The 25,628-nt window shown below is 39.0% G+C and overlaps 1 protein-coding gene across 7 annotated transcripts in view; it reads left to right on the top strand.

Annotated features, from left to right (window-relative positions):
• The window catches only part of def8 (differentially expressed in FDCP 8 homolog), a 196,754-nt gene extending 175,297 nt beyond the window's left edge, over positions 1 to 21,457 (top strand). For 6 of the 7 annotated variants that reach the window (XM_059506232.1, XM_059506227.1, XM_059506231.1 and 3 more), the window contains 4 exons: positions 10,543 to 10,683; positions 12,124 to 12,233; positions 13,552 to 13,592; positions 20,812 to 21,457. In XM_059506232.1, coding sequence (XP_059362215.1) covers positions 10,543 to 10,683; positions 12,124 to 12,233; positions 13,552 to 13,592; positions 20,812 to 20,900 — 381 coding nt within the window. In that variant the 3' untranslated portion in view covers positions 20,901 to 21,457. The remainder of the gene's footprint in view (positions 1 to 10,542; positions 10,684 to 12,123; positions 12,234 to 13,551; positions 13,593 to 20,811) is intronic. The other variant, XM_059506228.1, reaches the window with a different exon arrangement.
• Positions 21,458 to 25,628: the final 4,171 nt, after the last annotated feature.

The raw sequence follows: 25,628 nt of genomic DNA on the forward strand, positions 1-25,628 counted from the left end.
ACTCCTTGATATTTTAAAGTTAGTTTAATAGTATTTAAATTCAAGTTTAAAAATAGGTTTTAACTGCTAAATACCAACAACCATACTGCATGTGAATAAATAAAATGCATACTTTTTTATAACATTTCATTATTCATAAATGCATAACATTTCTGGTGTTTGGATTTGTACTTCAATATAATGAGCTCCAAGTTTAAGAATAGCCCTAGACTGGTTCTCTCTCTCTCTCTCTCTCTCTCTCTCTCTCTCTCTCTCTCCCTCTCCCTCTCTCTCTCTATTTAACAGCATTAGCTCAATAAAATACATCTTCCTTCAGGTAGAATGAATGTTTCCTGCTTGCTAAATGTTGGGCTCATGATCAATAAGTTGTATTCGCCTCAATCTGATTTAGTAAAGTCAAACCGCAGACAGTGAAGCTGCCGGAACAGAGGATTCCGCTTGGTCTTAAAGCCTTCCGCAAACATCCACGATCACAAATAACATTGATTTTCGTAAAATAATGATTAATTATGAATTGGTGATTTGTTATTATCATTATGGTCTTGTGAAAATAATGGTATGGGCTGCTAGAATATAATGAATACAAAGAGTAGTGCTGCTGAGTGCAGGCATGTTTCAGCCCAGTAACACTACGTTCCTCAGAGTCAAAACACAGACCGAATTCAGTTCAGCTGGAGGGGGTTGGGTTTTTGGGGTTAGTTATGTGTGGCTTGTTGGGGTCGAGATAAAGGTGTGAGTTGCTCTTTCATATGGACAGTGTCTTATGAGGCTTTCAAAGTTGCTGAACCGGTTTATATAGGACTGTTTTTTTTGGTTATAGACTAAAAAATGGTCTGTCTGTCCCCATGTAAGATTTTTCTAGTTCTAGTCGTTCATTTGTTATATTCAACTAATCAGAGGTTTATATTAAATTTACATAATCAAATCTTAATATATTCTGCGCTCAAGTACATGCATTAAGTTTGCCACAAAGCACATGCAGAAGTAGCCTAATAATTGTGAAAAATGAGACATTTTAATATTATTTATTAATAAACAAATGTTTTCTTGTCTGCTGCAAGATGAAATTCACAGTGCTGGCTCTCTCCGACAGAGAAATGCAACATTCACAGATTGTTGAATGTTGACTATTAATGTGCCCTGTCATTAATGTGAATTTATAATTTTTGCACAAATACTTGCATATGAATATTAATTCACATTTTTCATTACAACGAAAATTATTTTTTACATGCAATTATCCAAAATGAAACCAAACAAGATTTGTAATGAAGATAAAATAAATAAGAATAAAAGCTGCACATCTACCATCACACGTGCAGTGCAAATCTTGCACATATTTTACACACTTGCATTTAAATGCAGCTGCATTTTTTTTCATTAAATAATATGAAAGCAAGTAGGGCTGGGTGATAAATCGATTTTATCAATTAACTCGAATTTGTAATTTACATCGGTTTGTTTGAATGGAAATCGGTTTTCTTTTCAACATCCACCGACGCACCACTCAGTTCTCCCGTAGTTCAGAGTGGCTCAACCCTCCCCCCCGAGTCAGACAGAGACACGCCGCCGAGCAAAGGATGAGCTGAGCGGTGTGATTCTGACTGGAGCCTCCATCAATTCATGCCAACAGCCCGCAAATTCAGCAAGAATTCATGTTAAACATATTTAGCTATGGCTTGATCAGGTTATAATTACTGCAATAGTCGAGCGGGATGTTAAAGGCTATATGAGTTTGTCTGTTTCTTTTACTGTTTATTTTCGGGTTAAAGCATGATTTAAACAGATAAAGCACATTCACACGCAATCGCTTTAGCAATAATGCATTCAAACAAATGTAATCTTACAGTGCTACATTATCAGTAGGCTATTTGATTTTGAAATCTTGAAGAAATTATTCGATCTGTTTAGATAAAATAACTGACAAAAATGTACTGTTATTTTCCTCACAAACAAAATTTGCACAGCTGATGGGCTAGTATTAACAAAAAATAAATAATAATAAAAAATAATATATAATAAAAATAATAATAAAATAAAATAAAGGTCTTTCCAGCATAAAGGTAATAACATTACAGTTTTTTATCATCTTGTCTCAGTTATAAGTTTATAACTATATTAAAACTTGTTTTGAAAAATTTCTTTGTCATTTGAATATTGATTTTAAAATCGATTTAAATAATAAATCCGATTTTTTTTTTAGGCCATATGCTATCGCCCAGCACTAAAAGCAAGTAAAGAAGGCTCCCTTTAAAATCACTTATGTTGTCAGTTAATGAAGCTCTTTTTTTACATCGTGTGCATTTTGTTGATTATAATGAGAGAACTTGAGTTTAAGCGTGAGGACGGTTTATTAATCCGTCCATTCTAGAGTTTCAAAGATTTAGCTAAATCGTGCAGGTTTAATTTATTCGTTTCTTGTTTTAGGCTAATTAGGCATAAATAATGTGAACGAAATTATACAGCGCTTCACGTTTAAACATGCAACAATTTCTTAATCAGTTTACAGACAAATGTCTTTTTCCCAAGAAGTTATCTGTCAAAATAAAGGACAGAACGAATAGCAAAAATGCATGTTGTTTTATTAAAGGAATTTTAAAATATAAATTAAAATATAGGCATAATATATGAAAATATTGACATTGCATATTAATCCATGTAGCCTACCCCCCTAAAATAGGCTACCACTTTTAATGCTCCGATGCAAAGGAAACCACAATTTCTTTTGAATAATATAACACATAATTCATATAATATAAATAATTCTGCACACCTTTTAAATGTATCAAATCTAAAATATGTCTAATATTTTAAAATATATCTAATATCTAAAATAAAATAATACCATGTAGCTTAGAGAAAATATAAGCACAGACACAGGCTTGACATTTATCCTGCTTGAATTCGTTCTAATAAATGCACATAACTTCATAAGTACCAAACTTTCGTCTGTGAATATTATTTATTAAATATATTAAATATTTTAACTATAGTCTTTTTCTTTCATTTTCCGTGACTGAAGCCGTCCAATGTAACACATCAGCGAGGCAAAACTGACGTCTATTTGTGAAAATGTGCTTTGATGCACTTGTTTGATAACTTGTGGTTAAAGCGCCACTCAGCGGTCAAAAGCTGCAAAGGCACTTTACAGACGCCGCAGCGGCGGTACCAGCGGCGGTAAAAAGGGCCTTTAGGCTGTCTACTTAGTGTACGTACTGGATCCGGGTGACTGCAGTGACCCTCTGATCTGGATACAGACTGGATCTGGTGGCTACGGTGAACTCGGAATAAGAGAGAAACATACTAATATTAGTGTAGATGCCATTCTTCTAATGATGTAGCAAGTACATCGGGTGTTATGGGAAGTGTTCCCGCTTCCGGTTTACCTAATTAATGCAGCCTAAAAATCCTTTAACGGATTTGGATATTAAAAGCATATTAGTATGTTATGTGTAGGCCAGGTTAAAGAGATGGGTCTTTAATCTAGATTTAAACTGCAAGAGTGTGTCTGCCTCCCGAAAAATGTTAGGTAGGTTATTCCAGAGTTTAGGCACCAAATAGGAAAAGGATCTGCCGCCCGCAGTTGATTTTGATATTCTAGGTATTATCAAATTGCCTCAGTTTTGAAAACGTAGCAGATGTAGAGGATTATAATGTAAAAGGATCTCATTCAAATACTGAGGTGCTAAGCCATTCAGGGCTTAATAAGCAATATTTTAAAATCTATACGATGTTTGATAGGGAGCCAGTGCAGTGTTGACAGGACCGGGCTAATATGGTCATACTTCCTGGTTCTAGTAAGAACTCTTGCTGCTGCATTTTGGACTAGCTGTAGTTTGTTTACTAAGCGTGCAGAACAACCACCCAATAAAGCATTACAATAATCTAACCTTGAGGTCATAAATGCATGGATTAACATTTCTGCATTTGACATTGAGAGCATAGGCCGTAATTTACATATATTTTTGAGATGGAAAAATGCAGTTTTACAAATGCTAGAAACGTGGCTTTCTAAGGAAATATTGCGATCAAATAGCACACCTAGGTTCCTAACAGATGACAAAGAATTGACAGAGCAACCATCAAGTCTTAGACAGTGTTCTAGGTTATTACATGCAGAGTTTTTAGGTCCTATAATTAACACCTCTGTTTTTTCAGAATTTAGCAGTAAGAAATTACTCGTCATCCAGTTTTTTATATCGACTATGCATTCCATTAGTTTTTCAAATTGGTGTGTTTCACCGGGCCGCGAAGAAATATAGAGCTGAGTATCATCAGCGTAACAGTGAAAGCTAACACCATGTTTCCTGATGATATCTCCCAAGGGTAACATATAAAGCGTGAAGAGTAGCGGCTCTAGTACTGAGCCTTGAGGTACTCCATACTGCACTTGTGATCGATATGATACATCTTCATTCACTGCTACGAACTGATGGCGGTCATACAAGTACGATTTAAACCATGCTAATGCACTTCCATTAATGCTAACAAAGTGTTCAAGTCTATGCAAAAGAATGTTGTGGTCAATTGTGTCAAAAGCAGCACTAAGATCCAATAAAACTAATAGAGAGATACAACCACGATCAGATGATAAGAGCAGATCATTTGTAATTCTAAGGAGAGCAGTCTCAGTACTAGGATGCTTAGATAGTATAGGGTCTAACATACATGTTGTTGGTTTAGATGATTTAACAAGTTTATACAATTCTTCCTCTCCTATAGTAGAGAATGAGTGGAACTGTTCCTCAGGGGGTCTATAGTGCACTGTCTGATGCAATACTTTAGCTGACGGCTGAATGGTTGCAATTTTATCTCTAATAGTATCGATTTTAGAAGTAAAATAGTTCATAAAGTCATTACTGCTGTGATGTTGGGAAATGTCAACACTTGTTGAGGCTTTATTTTTCTTTAATTTAGCCACTGTATTGAATAAATACCTGGGGTTATGTTTGTTTTCTTCTAAAAGAGAAGAAAAGTAATCGAATCTAGCAGTTTTTAATGCTTTTATGTAGGATAGGTTACTTTCCCGCCAAGCAATACGAAATACCTCTAGTTTTGTTTTCCTCCAGCTGCGCTCCATTTTTCGGGCTGCTCTCTTTAGGGTGCGAGTATGCTCATTATACCATGGTGTCATACTAATTTCCTTAACCTTCCTTAAGCATAAAGGAGCAACTATAATTAAAATGCTAGAAAAGAGAGAGTCCGTAGTTTCTATTACATCATCAAGTTGTTCTGAGGTTTTGGATATGCTAAGGAATTTGGATACATCAGGAAGATAACTTAAAAAGCATTTTTTTGTGGTAGAAGTGATGGTTCTTCCATACTTGTAACAAGAAGTAGAATTTACAATTTTGGCTATATGAAGTTTAATTTCAACACTATCAACATCAATTCCATGTGACAGTATTAAATCTAGAGTATGATTTCGACAATGAGTAGGTCCTGAAACATGTTGTCTAACCCCAATAGAGTTCAGAATGTCTATAAATGCTGATCCCAATGCATCTTTTTCATTATCAACATGGATATTAAAATCACCAACTATTAAAACTTTATCTGCAGCCAGAACTAACTCGGATGTAAAATCACCAAACTCTTTAATAAAGTCTGTATGGTTCCCTGGTGGCCTGTATACAGTAGCCAGTACAAACATAACAGGGGATTTATCATTAACATTTGTTTCTTTGGATAATGTTATATGAAGCACCATTACTTCAAACGAGTTATACTTGAAGCCTGCCCTCTGAGAAATCCTGAAAATGTTGTTATAAATTGAAGCAACACCTCCCCCTTTGCCTCCCAGGCAGGAGACACAGATGACAAATTACATGTTTATAACAGTAATCTTGGGGGATGGACTCATTTAAAATAATGTAATCATCAAGTTCTCTTACGAGAGCTCTCTCGTACTGCGTCTTAGCTAAGACGCTACGGGAAAAGTCTCTTTTCACGAAATACTGAAGCAAAAAATTATCCTTAATTTTGTATTTTTGTAAAGCGCATTTGCAGCAGTACACAGCCATAGGTGAGACGGAAAGCACATCAGCAGGACGAGCCATTCTGAAGCTGCTGGCATCGCCGCCTTCCACTGCCGTTCCTGCTGCGCTATCCGGCGCCTATATCGTTTCAATTCTGTTATATCCAAGCTGTTCTTTATGTGTGTGTGTGTGTGTGTTCGCCCCGCGACACACACTCGTAAAAGAGCTTGCGTCTTTTTTAAGATGCCTTCCTGCAGCTCGTCAGAGCCCCACTCAGCGAGGGAGACCGGTACGTCATCTGTGTCTCCTGCCTGGGTGAAGATCATGCAGCGCTCGCGCTCGCTGACGGCGGATGCCCCCACTGCGAGCTGTTGCCATGGTGACTCTGAGGACTCGCCTGGCCTTTTTCTCTGAGCCTGCATTCTCTGCTGCGCTCAGGCGCAGTAAAAGCATCGCTTCCAGCGGATTCCGGGACCGTCTTCAGCTCAACCGAGCTCGCCGGTTCGCCCTGCTTCACCGGCCCCCCCTGCATCGCTTCCCGGTGGGCAGCGCCCGCTGTTTGCCGGCGCATCGTCCGAGGAAGTCGATCTCAGGGCCGCGTCGGGGGAAGAGGACACGCGCTCTCTACTAGCTTTGGGCAGTGAGGGCTGGGCGAGCTCCGATGATCTTTTCTTCGCGCGTCGAAACTACGGTCAAAACAGAAGTAGCACACATACTTCGGGCCGAAATATCAAAACTGTTGAGCAAAGGGGCTGTAGAGCCTGTGTCTCAAGGTCAAAGCGAGGGGGGGGCTGTACAGCAGATACTTTCTGGTGCCCAAGAGAGACGGGGGTCTCAGGCCCATACTGGATCTAAGACAGCTGAACAAGGCATTGATGAAACGCAGTTTCAAAATGCTTACGACCAGGAAACTCCTCGCGCAGATTCGCAGAGGGGACTGGTTCATGTCAATAGATCTGAGGGACGCGTATTTTCAAATACAGATAGCGTCAAACCACAGGCGATATTTGAGATTCGCCTTCGAGGGCCAGGCATGCCAGTTTACAGTCCTCCGTGGCTCCTCGTACGTTTACGAGGTGCATGGATGCAGCGCTCGCTCCTCTCAGACTCAGAGGCATACGAGTGCTGAATTATTTGGACGACTGGCTGGTTCTGGCCCGATCACGAGCGGAGCTCGTGGACCACAGGGCCGTTTTACTCTATCACCTCGAGAAGCTCGGCCTCAGTGTCAATTGGGCGAAGAGTTCGCTGAACCCCAGTCAGACGATCCTGTTTCTGGGTATAGTTCTGAACTCGTGCTCCATGACGGCGCGGCTGTCACCACAGCGCGCGATGGGCATTCAGCGCGCAGCGAGTTCTTTCCGCTGCAGCGCGACCGTGTCGCTCAAACACTGTCAAAAGATGCAGGGTCTCATGGCCTCAGCATCTCCGGTTCTGCGGCTGGGCTTGCTCCGCATGCGCCCCCTGCAGTTCTGGCTGAAGGCTCGGGTGCCGCGCAGAGCGTGGGCGTCTGGCCGGCTGCATTTCAAGGTCGATCAGAGCTGTGTTGCGGCTCTGGCACCTTGGACAGCGAACAGCTGGTACCGATCAGGTGTAAGCCTGGGGACTTCCCCGAGTGTGAAAATGGTGTCGACGGAAGTCCCCACTTCGGGATGGGGAGCGCTGCTCGAAGGCAGACCGTCCTTTGGCCTATGGTCAGAATGGGAAGATTTGATGCAGTTAGCAGATGTCGCCCCGTGGCCGGTACCGTTGAGGAGGGACCTCCTCTCGCAGCCCAGGGAATCGATTTGGCACCCTCAACCGGAGTTGTGGTCCCTCCATGTGTGGGCGCTCAACGGTTACCCGCTGATCTCGCAGTGGGAGTGCTAAATACCATCACTCAGGCTAGAGCTCCGTCGACACGACGTCTGTATGCCTCGAAGTGGTCGGTGTTCTCCAGCTGGTGCACAGCTCGAGGTTATTCACCCCTTAGTTGTGAGGTGACGGAGGTCCTCTCCTTCCTACAGGAGCTGTTGGATTAGGGCAGAGCCCCATCCATGCTCAAAGTTTATGTGGCGGCCATCGCGGCGTTTTCTGAAACGGCGTCCGGTCAGTCAATAGGAAGGAACGATTTAGTCATCCGGTTCCTCAGAGGAGCTAGGAGGCTGAATCCTCCCAGACCTCCGTCAGTCCCTATGTGGGACCTCGCGGCGGTTTTGGAGGCCTTGAAGGGTCCCCCTTTTGAGCCTATCCAATCGGTTAGGCTTCAGCATCTGTCGTTCAAGACAGTGTTCTTGTTGGCTCTCGCTTCTGTGAAGCGTGTGGGTGATTTGCACGCGCTCTCGGTGAGCCAGTCGTGCTTGGAGTTTGGGCCCAATGACTCAAGGGTCATACTCAAACCTAGGCACGGTTATGTGCCGAAATCCCTCAACACACCGTTTCGGGCTCAGGTTATTGCCCTGTCTGCCCTGCCGGTGTCAGGTGAGGATGGAGACTCGAGTCTTCTTTGCCCTGTCAGGGTTTTAAGAGCTTATGTGTCTCGCTCTGCTGCCTTTCGGCAGACGGAGCAGCTGTTTGTCTCGTTCGGTGGACGTTCCAAGGGAATGGCTGTTTCGAGACAGACTCTATCCAGACGGATAGTTGACCCCATAGCGTTAGCTTACACTTCCAGGGGCCTTCAGGGCACACTCCACAAGAGGCGTCGCCTCGTCGTGGGCGTGGTCTACTGGGATCTCCTTGCAGGATATATGTATGGCGGCAGGTTGGGCCTCGCCGTCTACATTTATCAGGTTCTATAACCTGGAGGTCCCCGCCTTGCAAGAAGGCTGTTGTCGGTATAGTCGAATCAGGGCCCTGAGGGGAATTCTGAGTTCACGAGCGCTATGCGCTGCCGACTGTTATATGGGCAGTATTGCGTAAGACCCGCATTGCCACATTGGTCAGGCCTTGCCTCGGCTGTGTGATGTCATATTGCCGCATCTACGGATGCTGCTAGATATAGGACGGAGGGCTTTTTCTCTTTTCTGTCCTGGACTCTCTGTGAGTCCCTCAGGTGACTGTGCACTGTAAATCCTGGGCGTTGCTTCAGGTTTATTGGTGTGTGATCCCTGCGCGCACGGCGTTTTACATTGGGTTCCCGTAGCGTCTTAGCTAAGACACAGTACGAGAGAGCTCTCGTAAGAGAACGTACTCGGTTACTAAACGTAACCTCGGTTCTCTCTAGAAGAGCGAACGAGTACTGTGTTCTCTGCCGTGCGCACGATTCACTCTGGTTCGCTTCGGCGATGAAATAAATCAGGTGAGTCAGCCTTTTCGAGCTCCTTTTATAGGTTGGGCCACACCCGTTTCGGCGGGAAGTGGCAAGAAGGGCGCGAAGCGTCCTTATTGGTCTGATGTTGCATCAGCCCGCGCTTGATAGGCTGTGCAGTTGCCGCAGAACAAGCCAATGAGCGAACGAGCCGTCTCGCCTATGGCTGTGTACTGCTGCAAATGCGCTTTACAAAAATACAAAATTAACGATAATTTTTTGCTTCAGTATTTCGTGAAAAGAGACTTTTCCCGTAGCGTCTTAGCTAAGACGCAGTACTCGTTCGCTCTTCTAGAGAGAACCGAGGTTACGTTTGGTAACCGAGTACGTTTTAGCCAGGTTTCTGTCAAACAGAGCACATCTAGATTATGATAAGTGATCATATTATTTACAAAAAGTGTTTTCGTAGAAAGGGATCTGATATTCAATAAGCTAAGCTTTATCATTTGTTTATCCGTATTGTATCTGTTTTTTTATTTGTTGAACCTCAATTAAATTGTTAATCTTAACTTGGTTTGGACGTTTTTGTATTTTCTAGTTTGGGGAACAGACACAGTCTCTATAGTGTGATATCTAGGTGAAAGAGTCTCTACGAATGCACACACAAAATGAGAGATGCAGTTGCAGTGTTTAATGGGGAATCCAAAAACAGGCAAGAGGTCAGTAACAACAAAAGCAGTCCAAAAACAAGAAACATGAAAAACCCTAGGGAACACGAGAAGCAGGGTGACATGAAACAAGGACTCCATGAAACAGATAGAAACAGACTGGTTTATATGGACAGGTGAAAACGATGAAAGTGGGGACAGCTGAGTGCAATTAACAGGTGTGCAATTAACAGTGATGAATGGGACAAAGGCTATGTTGGAAATGTAGTGCCTGCAGTGGGGTGACTATGGGGAAGTGAGAACACTAGTGGACACTCAGGGAAACACAGAGCAGACACTGTGACAACCTGTCACCTATTTATACCCATATGCACAGAGAGTGGCTCAGCATTCTAAATCCACTAGGCAAATTACTATTTTCTCTTAATCAGAGAGAATCTGGGCTCCCAAGACTCCTATATTGTCACAACATAACGTCTCCATTCTCTCCATCGGGGAACGAGGGTTACGTACATAACCAAGACATTTCTTTGTCTGTGTTGTATCTGTGATCTTGTGTACTGTATAAACTATTTGAATTTTTGCACTCTAAATATATTATCATTTAGGAAGGATCAGGTTAAAGATGGTGGATTTTAAAATAACAGATGGTTTAATTGTAATATCACAGCTTCAAGATCGTCAGCACTTTGTGGAGAATGACGACATGTACAGCCTACAGGATCTGATTGACACATCCAGCGGGCGTCTCAGCTGTTCCCTTACTGAAATTCACACAACTTTTGCCAAACATATTAAACTGGACTGTGAGGTAGGTTTGTTGGTATAGGACATATGTGTGTGTGTGTGTGTGTCTATATATATATATATATATTAGTCCTAAAATATTTCATAACTAGAAATTGATCATTTTCATTGGTTGTGTTGTGTAAAACGGTCATACTTTATTTTAAGAACCAATTCTCACTATTAACAAACCATTAACTATGACTTTTATCTCAATAAACTCCTAATTTGCTGCTTATTAATAGTTAGCAAGGTAGTTGTTAAAAGGTACATAACATACACAGTTTCACCTAATCTCATGTTAATCTTGAGTACCTATAGAGTAGTACTGCATCCTTCATATATCCAAAAAGTATTTAGATTTATCATATTTATAAAAGAAAAATACAGCTTTACAATTCTTTCCGCAAAAAGCCGAGCTCCTGGAGGCGTGCCGTGAGTGGAGCTATAATACTGATGTTTCGTGTTGTTGCCATTAACATATATTCACTTATGTGCTGATTTCCAACAAAATACAGAAATCTGATGCAATTGTACTTACATGAATGGGATCTTTTATCACAGGGACGGCTCCATGTTTTAATAGCAAACGATGTGCAAATCCAGCGTCGACCTGGGCTTTGTTTATAAAACATTCGTCACTCAAATGACCAGAACACACAAACGCACTTGATACACTCCGTTGCTGCCGCAGAAAAACAAAATGCATCCACTGTTCATGTAACGCTGGGTTCTTGGGGAAGCTGAACACGGTAAACTTTCCCTCACATCCAAAACTGCACTTATTTGGAGGCATTCTCGAACAAATCCTATGCAGCACTGCCGGCGATTTTGAAGCGCGTTGATATGTGCGGACTCGCTCTACTCTGGTCAATGTGTGTGCGCGGGCACGCTTTTCTGGGAGAAATGCTGATATAAGGACTTCCGTTCTCGTCTATGTCATTAGATCCACGATCGAAAAAAAAACAGCCGAAACTTGTACCAACCCGGAAGTAAGATTTTTGGCACAGAAATTCTCAGTCATTCTTCTAAATTTTTTCGTAAAACTTCGGCCTTGTTTTGCATGAGAATCCATCTCTTTAACACTGTGAACAACTCTGAATACACAAAACACCATTGTACCCCCCCTTTAAGTTTAGGTATTGAGTAGAATTAGGGATGTAGAATATGATCATGCAGAATATCCACTTTATACGTACTAATAAACAGCCAATATGTTATTAATAGGCATGCTAATAAGCACCTAGTTAATAGTGAGAATTGGTCCCTATACTAAAGTGTTACCTGTAAAACAAACCACCCCAGCAATTTCAGCTCAGCTCTGAATGATATGTCTAATGTGATCATGCTATGACCCCTTGAAAGTAAGCAGCCTCTAAGGTTAAATTAGTTTAGATATGTGTGAGTGTGCTACTATTCTAACGTCTTTTTTTAGTCTCAAATCTCCCCGTCTTTGTTCCATCAGAAATGCCAGGCCAAAGGCTTCATGTGTGAATTGTGTAAAGAGGGTGACATTCTCTTCCCATTCGACAACCACACCTCCGTCTGTAATGACTGTTTTGCTGTTTTCCACAGGTTTGTTTTTGAACACATCAAATACATTGCCATTTACCATTAGCTATATGCATTGCTATGGGGCCTTGGAAAGGAAAGGTTTGGTTCATTAAATTTTGTTGTGACCATAACATATGGCAATGTGATAATATATCTTGGCCACAAAATATCATTTTAATAAAATAATTTCGTCAAAATAAGCATAATAATCCTTATCATATATGATTAAAACAGATCTGTTTTAATAGAGCATTATGTAATAAACAGAAAGAATCTGATGAAACAATACGTTATTTTAAAATAGATGTGACATAAAAATATGGCATAAATGACACATAAATATGTCATAAATAAAAGGAATCTAAAGCAAATACTTTAAGACAGTGGTTCTCAATTCCAGTACTCACTACCCCCTTCTCTGCACATGTTGTATTTTTCTCTTATGGCTTCAGACTTTTGTTCTATTCTAACGTAAGTGCCCTGCAAAGTGGACATCACAGGATATTCAGTTCAAAGAGGTTTATGATGTCCGTATGTGAGGATGTTGTGCAGAACAAAATCCGTGATTATACATTCGAAAGTGTAGTTCAAGAGATTTCCCCTGCTCAGGGAGTAGGGAGCAATGAGCACTGTGTAGGGACCATGTCAGTCGGAACACAGTTCATGCACTGAGCTCACTTCTAATGAGCTGATTATCTGAATCAGATGTATTAACATAGCAGGGACTCACGAGGACTGGAATTGAGAACCACTGCTTTAAAGGATTCTTTAAAGGATATTTCACCCAAAATTTTAAATTCATATCATTATTAACAATATATAAGATTTTGACTCTACAAAAGCATAAAAATACTATGATATTACTATGATAAGTTAACATAATTATTTATCTGAAAAAAAACCTACCGTCAGTAATTCTCCTTTGAAAATGTGCATTCCAGGCCAGAATGTCCGTCTTATTTTTGGTTTATAAAACCTGCCCACTGCCAGTTTACCCAATTATAGACAGGCAGAAAACACAGTGTATTTAATTTTATGCATCAAGTGTGCTCGTTACTTTATGTGCCGTTAATCTGGCAACCTGCATGTGCATCAAGTTTGAGGAGGAGGGGCCTGTGTAAAAAAAAAACCCTCTCCAATATTTTGAATTTGGACTGCAATACCTAGGTCAACCACACTAAAGTATCACAGAATGGTGACATGTGCCAAGTGTTCTGTGGATATACTGTATGATAGGGTTTGGTGAAAAACAATCAGAAATGTAACATTATTTAATGAATATCCTGTTGGTCTCTGTGGACACGGGACATTATTTTAAAATATATATATCCTTTTGTAGTCTGAAAAAAGAAGAGCATATAACATTAAAACAACACAAGGGTGAGTAAATGACTTAATTTAATTTTTTGGGTGAAATATCCCTATAGGGGTAGCACAAGGAGTCTCATTATACATACATAATATGTGTGACTGTAAATAAATCTTTATAAGAGGACAGCAGAGACCTTCATATGTCTGTACCTTTTTATAGCAAATTACCTGAAGGTAGATATACAGTAAATGTATTTTACTTTTCCAACCTGCTCTCTTCACAGTTGCTTTGCCATGACAGAATTTGACCTTAAAGAGAAAAGTCCAGGTCATATAAAAAAAAAAAAAAAACTCACTTTTTCATAAAAGCATGAAACTTGGTACGCTAGTATAGTTTGTGGCCCTGAACATATCCAGACATCATAAAAACACCTTGTGGTTGCCATTTTACTTTCTGTCATAATTAAATTATTTATTTTGTGTCATAAAAGACAGAAAACACAACACAGAAAAGGTGATGTCTACTCCTATGTTTTGATGGTAAATGATTACAATGATACCACATGCAACAACATAAACTGATCAGGTGAACAGTTAATGGTGAAATCAGCAATCTGAGAATGAAATCACAGTATCTGAGTATTTTATCTGATTTGATTTATTTGACAATAAAAGTTACAAGTACAATCAAGCCCAAAAGACCCCTTCATACACATTTTTTTTTAAAACTGTCGAGGATATACACAATAAAGCCACAGGCTTATTTCCATTGTGGTCCTCTATATTCAAAAAATGGACGAGCAGTTCATAATGGGAATGAAATCAAAACAACACACATCAACATATCACATAAAAAACTTATAGAAACATAGTTAAGAAAGCCATTTCTTAACTTCTCTTCTAAAAGGTCATTCTTCTTGAATTTGTTTTAAGCAATCAGGCAGTTCATTCCAAGCAACAGCGCTAGAATACAAATAATTATTATTTCCAATTAAACTCTTAAACCAACACAAGTATATATTATTTATCCTTGCCCTTGTAGAAAAACCATGAACATCTCTTATGAAAACATAGTAGTCATACTTTTTAACATTTCTCTGTAATATTTTGTACACCATCATCAACTTAAGAAAAATTACCCTTTTAGCCACTTTTAAAAACGCTATTTCCCTAAAATGATTATTATTCAACTGCATTTGTGGATGAAGCCTCAGAATAATTCTATACAACTTCTGAGCAGTCTGAAATTTACTTTTGATTTGTTTCATATCACAGTATCACAGCATTTCAAATGGTCCATATTGTGGCATAAAGAAAGGTTTCTGCACATGTGTGCTTTTGTGGCCCCAACTTAACTTCTGGTAGACTTCCAAATAGAATCAATCAATAATAAAAAAAAAAAAAAAATACCTTTTAAATATATATATATATATATATATATATATATATATATATATATATATATATATATATATATATATATATATATTAGGGGTGTAACGGTACGCAAAAATCACGGTTCGGTACGTACCTCGGTTTTAAAGTCACGGTTCGGTTAATTTTCGGTACAGTAAGGGAAAGAAATGCAAACATTAAACTGCAGGTTGTTTATTACTATAAACTTTTTTTTACAATTTGTTTACACTTTTTTAAAATACGTTTTAATAAAATATATATAAAATAAAAAAAGAATAAGAAATAAAATACTGCTGCAAAGTTCTCCACTAAATAAAATACTCTCAGTCTCAAACCAATATCATATAATAAAATATAATGAAAAATATAAATAAATAACTATGATTACAGTTCAGCATTACCAATCCCAGCTTGTATGCCTGCTCATATTTAAAAAATATATATCACTTTTCCAGCATCAACAGTTTCAGTTTTTAGACCTGCTCAGATTTCGTTATTGCGTTGGCCCGATCGGAATTAAGAGCAAAGGTCTGTTTAAATGCCGACGGGAGCTGCGTTTGAATTACAATCATTTTTTCCTAGTTGTAGTGATGTTCACACTCGCGTGATGCCTTTTGAAAACCTTAGGCCGGTGACACACTGGCATATTGCACCTGTCAAACATAGTCTATTTTGCCTAGGCTTTATATTTATGCTCAACATGAAGTATAGATATTGTTGTCATGAAGACAAGAACCTGGTCTGTCGGTGCCTCGGCGGCCTCCCTCTATGTCACCTACAGTAGCAGCAGCGCGCCAGAGCCGCGTCAGGCAGGATTCTGGTGTGTAAAGACACACAGGATTTGCGCTGAACGCGGAGACTTCCGCCACTTAATATGTTCGTTTGAAAACACGAAAATGTACCTACGTTCCGAGTACTAAATATTGCATTCGGTACACACGTGCACCGTACCGAAAGCCCTGTACCAAAACGGTCCGGTATGAATACACGTACCGTTACACCCCTAATATATATATATATATATATATATATATATATATATATATATATATATATATATATATATATATATATGTCTGTCTAATTAACTAATATTTTATAATTAAAACAATAAAAGATTGATTTCAAGAGCACAATCACAAACAAAATAATGAAATCACGGTAGATGCAATTGATGCAGATTGAAATCAAGTATATTTCAAATTATTTTACAATAACTCTTTCTAGGGCCATAGTAGTCTATTATGTTAGTGTGCGCAAGGGGTAAGCCAGAGCCCTGAACTCTGGTGGTGACACTCAGGTGAATGTCTTGATATTGATGCAAACCACAACTAGTAGCCAGTGCAGGGAGATAAAGAGAGGTGTGACGGCCCTTATGGGCTCGGTGAAGTCCAGTCGTGCTGCTGTGTTCTTAATCTTTTGTAGAGGTTTGATTGTGTATGATAGCCTGGTAATACCAAACTCTGCAACTTCGCTTTGCTTCGTAGACAGAGTCTAGAAGGGCATAATTGACAAGCATTTACTGGGGTCGGGGTGCTTGTCTGAAGTTTAAAGTCATTGGTGTACCCGTAAGCCAATCACATAATGTTTGGTTATGACGTGTGTTATGCACCGGCTCAGCCGCCTCACACTTCCGCTGTAAACACAGGTATGTTGCTAAAACAAAACAATCAAGTGAGTTTTGTTGCCTCCTTAACCTGATCCTGCATGAGAGCATCCAAGGGGGACACAATCACAATTATCGCCTTGCCGGACTTTGGCCTCCCCAGTTTCACGCTGACGATCGGTAACATGTTACCGATCTACATCATTCTTTTCCCAAAACCTGCCCTATCCCAACAGGTTTTGGGAAAAGTTTAATTTATCAACTGCAGAAGTACGAAGTCTGATGTAGTCAGGCTATGTGTATGATGGAAGTTTAGCCCAAAGAACATTGTAATAGTCCAATCTAGAAATGACAAGGGCCTGGACAAGAAGTTGTGCAGCATGCTCTGTTTGGAAGGGTCTGATCCTCTTGATGCTGTACAGTGCGATCCTGCATGATCCTGCACTGTCTTTACAGTGTGGTCCTTGAAGGTCATCTGGTCATCAAAGGATGATTTTTGTCTAACCTAGTTGGACGTTGAAATCATACTGTACAGTCGGAGTGGCAGGAAAGAGGAGAAGCTCAGTCTTTGCCAGGTTGAGCTGCAGGTGATGTTCCTTCATCCATGCCAAGATGTTCTCCAGGCAGCCTGAGATCAATGCAGCTGCTGTTGAATTGTCTAGTTTAAATGAAAGATAGAGCTGCGTGTCATCAGCATAGCAATGGCAGGAGAAACCATGTACTTATGTGTGTCCCAGTGATGTAGTGTATATGGGGAAGAGGAGGGGTCAAATAACTGATTCCTGAGGAACTCCAGTAACAAGCTGATGTTCTTTGGATACCTCTCCTCCCCAGGAAACCCTGAAAGACCTCCCTGTGAGACCAGATTTATACCAGTGGAGTGCAGATCCTGTGATGGCATACAGGAACGTCTGATGAGTTACAGTGTCAAAAGTTGCAAATAGATCCAGCAGAATGAAAACTGATTTGGAATCAGCTTTCAATATATGCAGGGCTATCGTGACTGACAGTCAGAGGTGGGAGTGGGCAATGTAACTGAAATTAGTCCAACATAAAAGCATGAAAAGTATTTAGGTAGAGCTGTTTCAATATACCTCAAACATCGAAGAAAACCCTGAAAAAGTATTAATCAATTTGCATAAAATGGTTTCTATGCCACCAAATGGTATTCTTCAAACAGGCATCACCTTTATGGAACATGAACACATTATTGAAGGGATACTTCACCCGAAAATTTAAATTTTTTCATTAATCACTTACCCCCATGTCATTCCAAACCTGTAAAATCTTTGTTCATCTTTGGAACACAATTTAAGATATTTTGGATGAAAAACGGGAGGCTTGTGACTGTCCCATTGACTGCCAAGTAAATAACATTGTCAAGGTCCAGAAAAGTATGAAAAGCATCGTCCGAATAGTCAATCTGCCATCAGTAGTTCAACCGCAACGTTATGAAGCGTCGAGAATACTTTTTGTACCCAAAGAAAACAAAAATAATGACTTTATTCAACAAGTTGTCTCCTCTGTGTCTCTCCACTTCAGTGTAGCGCCATTTTGGAGAATATGAGCTGAACTCAAACTGTGTCAGCCAACACTGCACTGATGCTCTGTTTTCTTTCAAATCAAAGCATAAATACACACAGAAAACGTATCCTTGTGGCATGGCTGAAACAGAAGAGCATACGCAGTTTGAGTTCAGCTCATATTGTCCAAAATGGTGCTACGGTGATGTGGGGAGACACAGAGAAGACAAAATGTTGAATTAAGTTATTTTTGTTTTCTTCATGTACAAAAAGTGTTCATAAAGTTATGGTTGAACCACTGATGGCAGTTGGACTATTCTGATGTTGTCTTTTATACTTTTCTGGACCTTGACACTGTTATTTATTTGGCAGTCTATGGGACAGTCTCAAGACGAACTTTTACCCGAAGTTTTACGGGTAAGACCAATTATTAGACAATGTACTGTACACATACTACTGCCCAAAAAAATTTTTTATAAACCTGACATTTCCTTATAAACAGTGAGTAACCATTTAAAATGCATTCCACTTGCAAAAAAATTAATTTGATACTGCACAAAAACTGTATTTTAATGCAGCCAAATTCTCAATAAATGAGTTTTCACTGGTATATTTTTTTGTTTCTATTGTAGGCCAATAGGATGAATATGAAATAGAGAAGCTGCCCATTAAGACTACCAGCTCTCCATTAGATGATAATCTGCACAAAAATCCTGATTTATAATCATGACGTCATCTAATGAAATTAAATACACATAAAATAAAGACAATGACTGTGCTGTGATTTCAGCTATATTTGCAAATGTTGTGCTACACAGCTGCTGCAATTACAATGGTGCATACCCTCTCTGTCTCCATCCTGATTTCACAGTGCAGGCAGTGGAATCTGCTGGGAAGAAATTGCATTAGTTAACTTATCCCGCCGGGGTAAAATCTACATTATTACACTTTAATAACCAATGCCAGTTTAAGGTAGCTAAAATAAATAGGGGCCGGCAGCTTTATATTTAAACTTAGTGTAAATAGACACTCCGTTAAAGTAAACATGAGCCGCACTCCTATGCATCGCTCAATGATCGACCTCGTCCATGAGTGCACATAGTTGTACCGTCTTTCCTGCTCCGTTCGGGGTACCATGACAGGTGTCATCAACCACTTCTTCAAAGGGTAGACACTGTCGCAAAGCATTATGCCAGAAAGCCGCCCCTCCTCAAGATACTCAAGATGCGTGCGTCATGTGCAGACCCATACCACCGCGCCGCCACATCTATTAATTTCATGTTTGCATCACACACAACCTGTACGTTGATTGAATGAAAGCCTTTCCTATTTACAAAAAGTTACTCGTTTTTAGATGGTGCCTGAATGCACACGTGAGTACCATCAATACACACCGGAATCTCTTCGAAATTTGTCCTTAATGCGTGTGGCCTCCTCTTGGGTGGGTAGAATAACATGTTTGAGCCCGAATTTGAAGGACCAGAGACACACGTCGTATAGCCCGGCAGGCTGTACTTACATTTACCATATCAGCGAATGTATTTTGGAAAGATCCACTGGCATAAAATCAAAGAGGTATTAGCACCTGCAGTGTTGGGGACAGCACTCCATTCCTGTCTGTTGCGTGCTGTAGCTGCCTTGACAACTCGTTGACTAATTCTAACAGTTCAACCCTGCTTAAACGAAACCTTTCAATAAGTTCTCTGTCTCCATATATATCTAGAGGATAGGTGCGGTCTCTCATTACCCTTTCACTGTCTTGTAATTGTTTTTATTTATTACGTTTATTATCACTATGGAAACAAGTAAAGGCTTTTCACTTTACACCTACCTTTGATTAGGCTTAGATTTAGTGCCAGACGTAGCACTATGCCAAGTTGGTGCTACGGGTATAAATTCTACGCACGACTTAAAGTGCATTTTATGTCCAGCCTAGTCTTATGACCGGGTGTACGTCCAGCTGTTGCAACCGGCCCCTGCTGGTTAGCACGATTGCATTGCCCTCTGTGTTTGATGTTAAAGCGTTGTTGAGAGAGAAGAAGAATGTATTGGAATCATATTACTGCCTACCTGACTCTGTCCAAGAGGTAAGGAAAAATCCACTTGCCTGAGATGATTTATACACACACACACACACACACACACATTGAAGAATATATGATTGTATTCTTGAAAACAGTATTTTATTGTTTTAATGAATAACATATTATTTAATTTTCAAAGGAAGAAAAACCATAATATGGACCACTGTAAATGCAGTGATACTGTAATACTCAGATACTGTGATTTCGTTCTCACATTGCTGATTTCACCATTCACATCAAAACATAGGGGTAGACATCGCCTGTTGTTTGCTATCATGTTTGGTTAAGGAGATATGACACAAAGTACATCATGTGGTTATGGCAGAAAGTAAAATGGTGGCCATAGCCACCATGAGGTGTTTTGCAATGGCTCCATTTCTGAAAATGTACAGGGCCACAAACTATACAAGGTTACCAGGTTTCATGCTTTTGTGAAAAAGTTGCACCTCAAATTTTGCACATATTACCTGGACTACTTGTGACAATGCTGAGAATTCAAGGATCTTGTAATGCAGCTGCTGAATGCACATAAAAAATGCAGTAATGCAAAAAAATCAAGCTTGTGTGACAAGAAGTGCTTGCATCCATGTACCTGTTCAGTCTTTCTAAGTTTAGCTTTTGTTTCTTCATTTGTTTCTTGTTATCGCTATCTATCTTAGGGATTGTTACTATGATAACTCGACCACATGTCCGCGCTGTGCAAGAATGCTGGAATGGCAACATGAGGAGTCCCAGAACCTGTAGATGAACCTGACAGATGGATGAATCACAAATACTGTCAAAGATCTTCAGAGTCAGAACTTGTCTTATATTCAGTTTATTTGTTCTTGATGTTTTACCCATGCTTCTGTTAGCTTCTGAACTGACATTGATGAAGTGTGATCAGGATAGAAGGAAAACCTCACATTTTGAATATATAAATATAGAACTTCTGGTTACTGTTATATATCTTCAGTCCAAAGAGAAATCATCTTTGACAAACTTTAACAATGGCATGTTCCTCTTAAGAATGTGACCGTGAGATCAATTTGATTTCTTTCTATATGTAATCCTGGGTAGCATGCTTTTTAAGGGACCAGGAAAAAATACTACAAAGCTATACTATGTTCTGCTTTACATTTATAACCCTGTTATACACTGTGGTTTAATGCAGTAGATAATATGCTGATAATTGGTTCTATGATAATTAATGATCTAAAACAAATTCTGTGCAACTATTTCTGGTTTAAGATTATCTCAGAATGGAATCTTCTGTAATGCAGTTACCTGGTGTAAAATTGTATCCTATTAAATGACAAAATGCTATTTAATTTTCTCTGTAATAACTGTACAAGACAACATATAAAGTGTTATGAAGTCCAATATCAAGATATTTTCACACAAAGCATGAATAAAAAAAAAAATCTATCTATATTATAATTTCAAATCAAAACAAAACTAAGACCACCACTATTTGAAAAAAACAATGAGGGATAAAATTCCAGACAAAATTGGGGTTTTATAAGTGATGCTTAATACAATTAATCTTAAAGGTGTGGTTCATAGTGGTGAAATCTAAGAAATTAAGTCCGCCATCCTCATATGTATTCATAATCGAAATCTTTTTTAACATAGTGTGTTCGATTTCTCTATATGAAATCAAATAGCATTTTTACTAGTATAGTTATCAAGATACAAAGATAAGGAGGCATATGTCAGTCGGGCTATACCTTCAGCCTTCATAAGGAGCACTCTCCCCTTTAAGGAGAGATCTCTTTGAAGCCAGAAGTTGAATTTTCTTTTAGTTTTATCAATTATGGGGTTTTTAACAATAATGATTCCTAAGTATGTTACACTACATGAATGTTACAAATATCTAATAAAACAGTCTTTAATAGCCATTAGTTCACACATATATTGAGAGTATTTTGGCAACTAAAATAATAATAATAATAATAATAATATCATCAGCTAACTGACTTATAATAATTTCTCTGTTTGCAGCTTTACGAAAATCTAAAAATAAAATAAAACTATATTCATTAATTAAATATGAATAATCTAATACATCTAAAACCAACCTTATATTATTCAAAATGTCTGTTTTTCATAAAGCCTGACTGAGTTTCCTGTATAATATATTCTTATACATTCTTAAATCTTTTAGCAAATATAGAGGCAATAAATTTATAATCATTATTAAAAAAAAACTATTGGCCGGCAATTATCAATAATAGTCAAATATTTTTAGGGCTTAGGAATAAGGGTAATTAACCCCAGAGTCATGGTAGATCGAAGAAAAGGGGCTAGCTGCATGCTCATCAAATAACTTATAAAATTCTGAAGTTAGACTGTCAGTTCCGGGAGACTTAATATTTGTTAAGTTATGAATTGAAGTGGTTATTTATTCTAAACTAATAGGTTCATCACACAAATCTAAATTATTATTATTATTTTATCTCTCCCACTGAATTAAAAAAATCATTTGAGGCTTTAGCCTCATATGGTGATAGTTTATGGTAAAAAGTGGAGCAAACCTCTGAAATCTCTTTAGGGTTTTTTGATATTCAATCATTAATTTTTAACTGATGAATAGTAATTATATATAATATATATATTTTTTTTTGTTTGTTTGTTTTTTATATATATAGTCTAAATAAGTAGGAGGTATTGCCTTCCTTTTTTCAGTTTTTCAGTAAAGAATTATTAAGTTTCATATTGAACATATTGAGAAAAATGTATTAGTGGTCAGTAAGAGGGGTTGGAAATGCGTCACCCAAAATATTCTTGATTGCCTGAAGAAATTATTATTACACCAAGTATATGTTTTGTTATTTAAATATTTTTGCCTCCAGATGTCTATTAAGTCACATTTCTCCATAAAGGTTTTTAATAGCAAATTAGAGCCATGGTGCTATAGAGCCATTTTGCCACACCCGATGGAAAATTGGCCTTCAGATGTGTTCAGACCAGGACTCTTATCACACATGTGAAGTTTGGGGAAGATCGAACATTTTATGCCCGAGTTGCAACAACTTCTCTTCCTACGGCGAGACATCGAACTTCGTCACGGCGCCATGGAGACGCATTTTAATGAAAACTCAAGATCTTCACAACTGAACATTGCACAGGCCTTTAGATTAGACTGACCACAAAAAGGACTTTGATGTCATAAAATTTCTAGGAGTAGTTCATCACAGTGTAAAATATGTCACTTCCTGTTGCCAATAGGTGGCTCTATGACTATAACTGAATATGGGCATGTCAATCTGTTCAGGTTCGGAGTCTTATCAAACATGTGAAGTTTGGGGCAGATTGGACATTGTATGTCTGAGTTATAGCAACTTCATTTTTCATGGCGAATCATCGAAATTCGCCAGGCCGCCACGGACACGCCCTTTAACGAAAACTCAAGATCTTCGCAATTTAACATTGCAAAGGCCTTTAGATTAAGCATTCCAAATTTGGTGTTGATCTGAATAAATCTTTAGGAGGAGTTTGTTAAAATACAACGCATGGAAATGAAAAAAAAATACACAAAATTTGCTCATAATATTAAAAATAACCAACTTCCTGTTGGGTTTAGAATTTTGCTCCAAGAGTCTTTTTTGTAGGTATTGGTGTGTTACATGTGTGTGCCAATTTCGTGCATTTTTTTTTTAGTGTAGGTGGCGCTGTCGAGCCATTTTGCCACACCCTCTTCTGAATCCTATATCAGACTAAAATTTTCACCAGGTTTGCCGCATGTGCAAAGTTTCATGACTTTTTGAGCATGTTTAAGCCCTCAAAAATGTGATTCATTCGGGAGAAGAAGAAGAAGAAGAAGAAACAGACCAGATACAAGAGGGTCCTCGCGCCATCGGTGCTCGGGCCCTAATAAATGCCCATGGGGGTCACAATAATGATGTAAAACATCACCAGCAAACGTATTATTTCATGTTAAAACACCTGCCAAATGTTCAGATCCATGAGAAAACCATGCATCACCTCTCCATTTTGAATTCCAGATGTTACAGTCATTTGCAGTTAAATGAGAATTTTGAAAGAAACAAAAATCGGTATTGTATTTCTTCCCCAAAAGAAAAATAAATTTAAGCTTCACAGAATCTTTCAAATCCCTGGCATTTAGAGAGATAAAAGAAATAGAAATTATGAACAAGTTCATGAACAAAAAACAAAAAAAGTTACAGTAAAGGCTGATTTATATAGTACTTCTGTGTTGGACCTATGCCGTAGGCTATGCGTCAGTTTTAATTTATACTTCTGCAGACGTGCAGTGCACATGCAAACTGCTAGTCTGCAGTGTCCACTGGCATGTTGCTGCTGTAACCTGCAGTAGCACAACAAAGCCGAAAAAGAAGCGGCTCTGCCAAGAAGCATTATAGCCATGACAATGGCAAACAAATATCAAATTAAATTATTATTTTATACTACAAAAGGAGACAAAATGGGAACAGGAAAAGATGGCATTCTTTCAATCTCCTCAAGGACTTGTACCATGGCAGATCAACACTGTTGGTCGTGCACAACTAGTGATGTATAATGCTATGTAGTAAAATAAATGATAAGACACTTTTTCTTTGCTTTGTTTTATTTTATATAAGAAGGTGGAACATTAAAATATATGAAAGTGCACAAAAACACACACAAAACTCAAGTACATATGAAGGAAGGGATTCTAGCAGACCAATCACAGCACTTGCGGTCTGTGTAGAATTGATGCGCTGTTAGATTTTTGGAGAGGTGCACATCAGGCCTCAGCCTACACATAGACACACTCCCTAGCAAAACTAGCACAAGTAATGAGAATAAACCTGAGAAACGTTGCTTAGCTGATAATAATGAAAGAAAATCCTGCTGTCAAGGCATGACAACTGGTTGCTGAAAGAAAGTACATTAACAAAAACATGAGCTGTAAAGGCTGATTTATACTTATGTGTCAGACCTACGCCAGGCCTACGCATAGACACACTCCCTTACTCCGGAGCCTAATGTGCACCTCTCCAGAAATCGAATAGTGCGAGTAGTAAATATGGTGCACCACCTGTCCAAATTTGATTTATGGGTTTGACCTTTGGCTCCTCCCCCACATGACCTTGACCTTTTAACCTTGAACTTTTGTCCTTGACCCCTCCCCCGCATGCCCTGACCCTTTGACCTTGGCCCCTCCCCCACCTGACCTTGACCTATGACCTTTTAATGATCACAGGTGTTGCTATGCCATTTGTTTGTAATAAATCAGGGTTATACGTCATCAGCGTGAAATGACACCATCCGTGAATAATCGGCAGCTGTGACATGTCAGGTGTGTCTGTAATTATATCAAGTCGTAAGGATTATCCTAATGATAAGTGTGACGATCACCTGTTTGTAAAATAGACACCGGACCTCCGGTGCGTGACCATCCAGCGACAGGTGTGCTTTAGGTGAAAGATAAATCCAGTGTGTGCGTGACCATCCGGTGACCAGTGAACTTAGGGCGAAAGATTTTATGGTC

The sequence above is a fragment of the Carassius carassius genome, chromosome 23, assembly GCF_963082965.1.
Source record: "Carassius carassius chromosome 23, fCarCar2.1, whole genome shotgun sequence".
Lineage (NCBI taxonomy): Eukaryota > Metazoa > Chordata > Actinopteri > Cypriniformes > Cyprinidae > Carassius > Carassius carassius.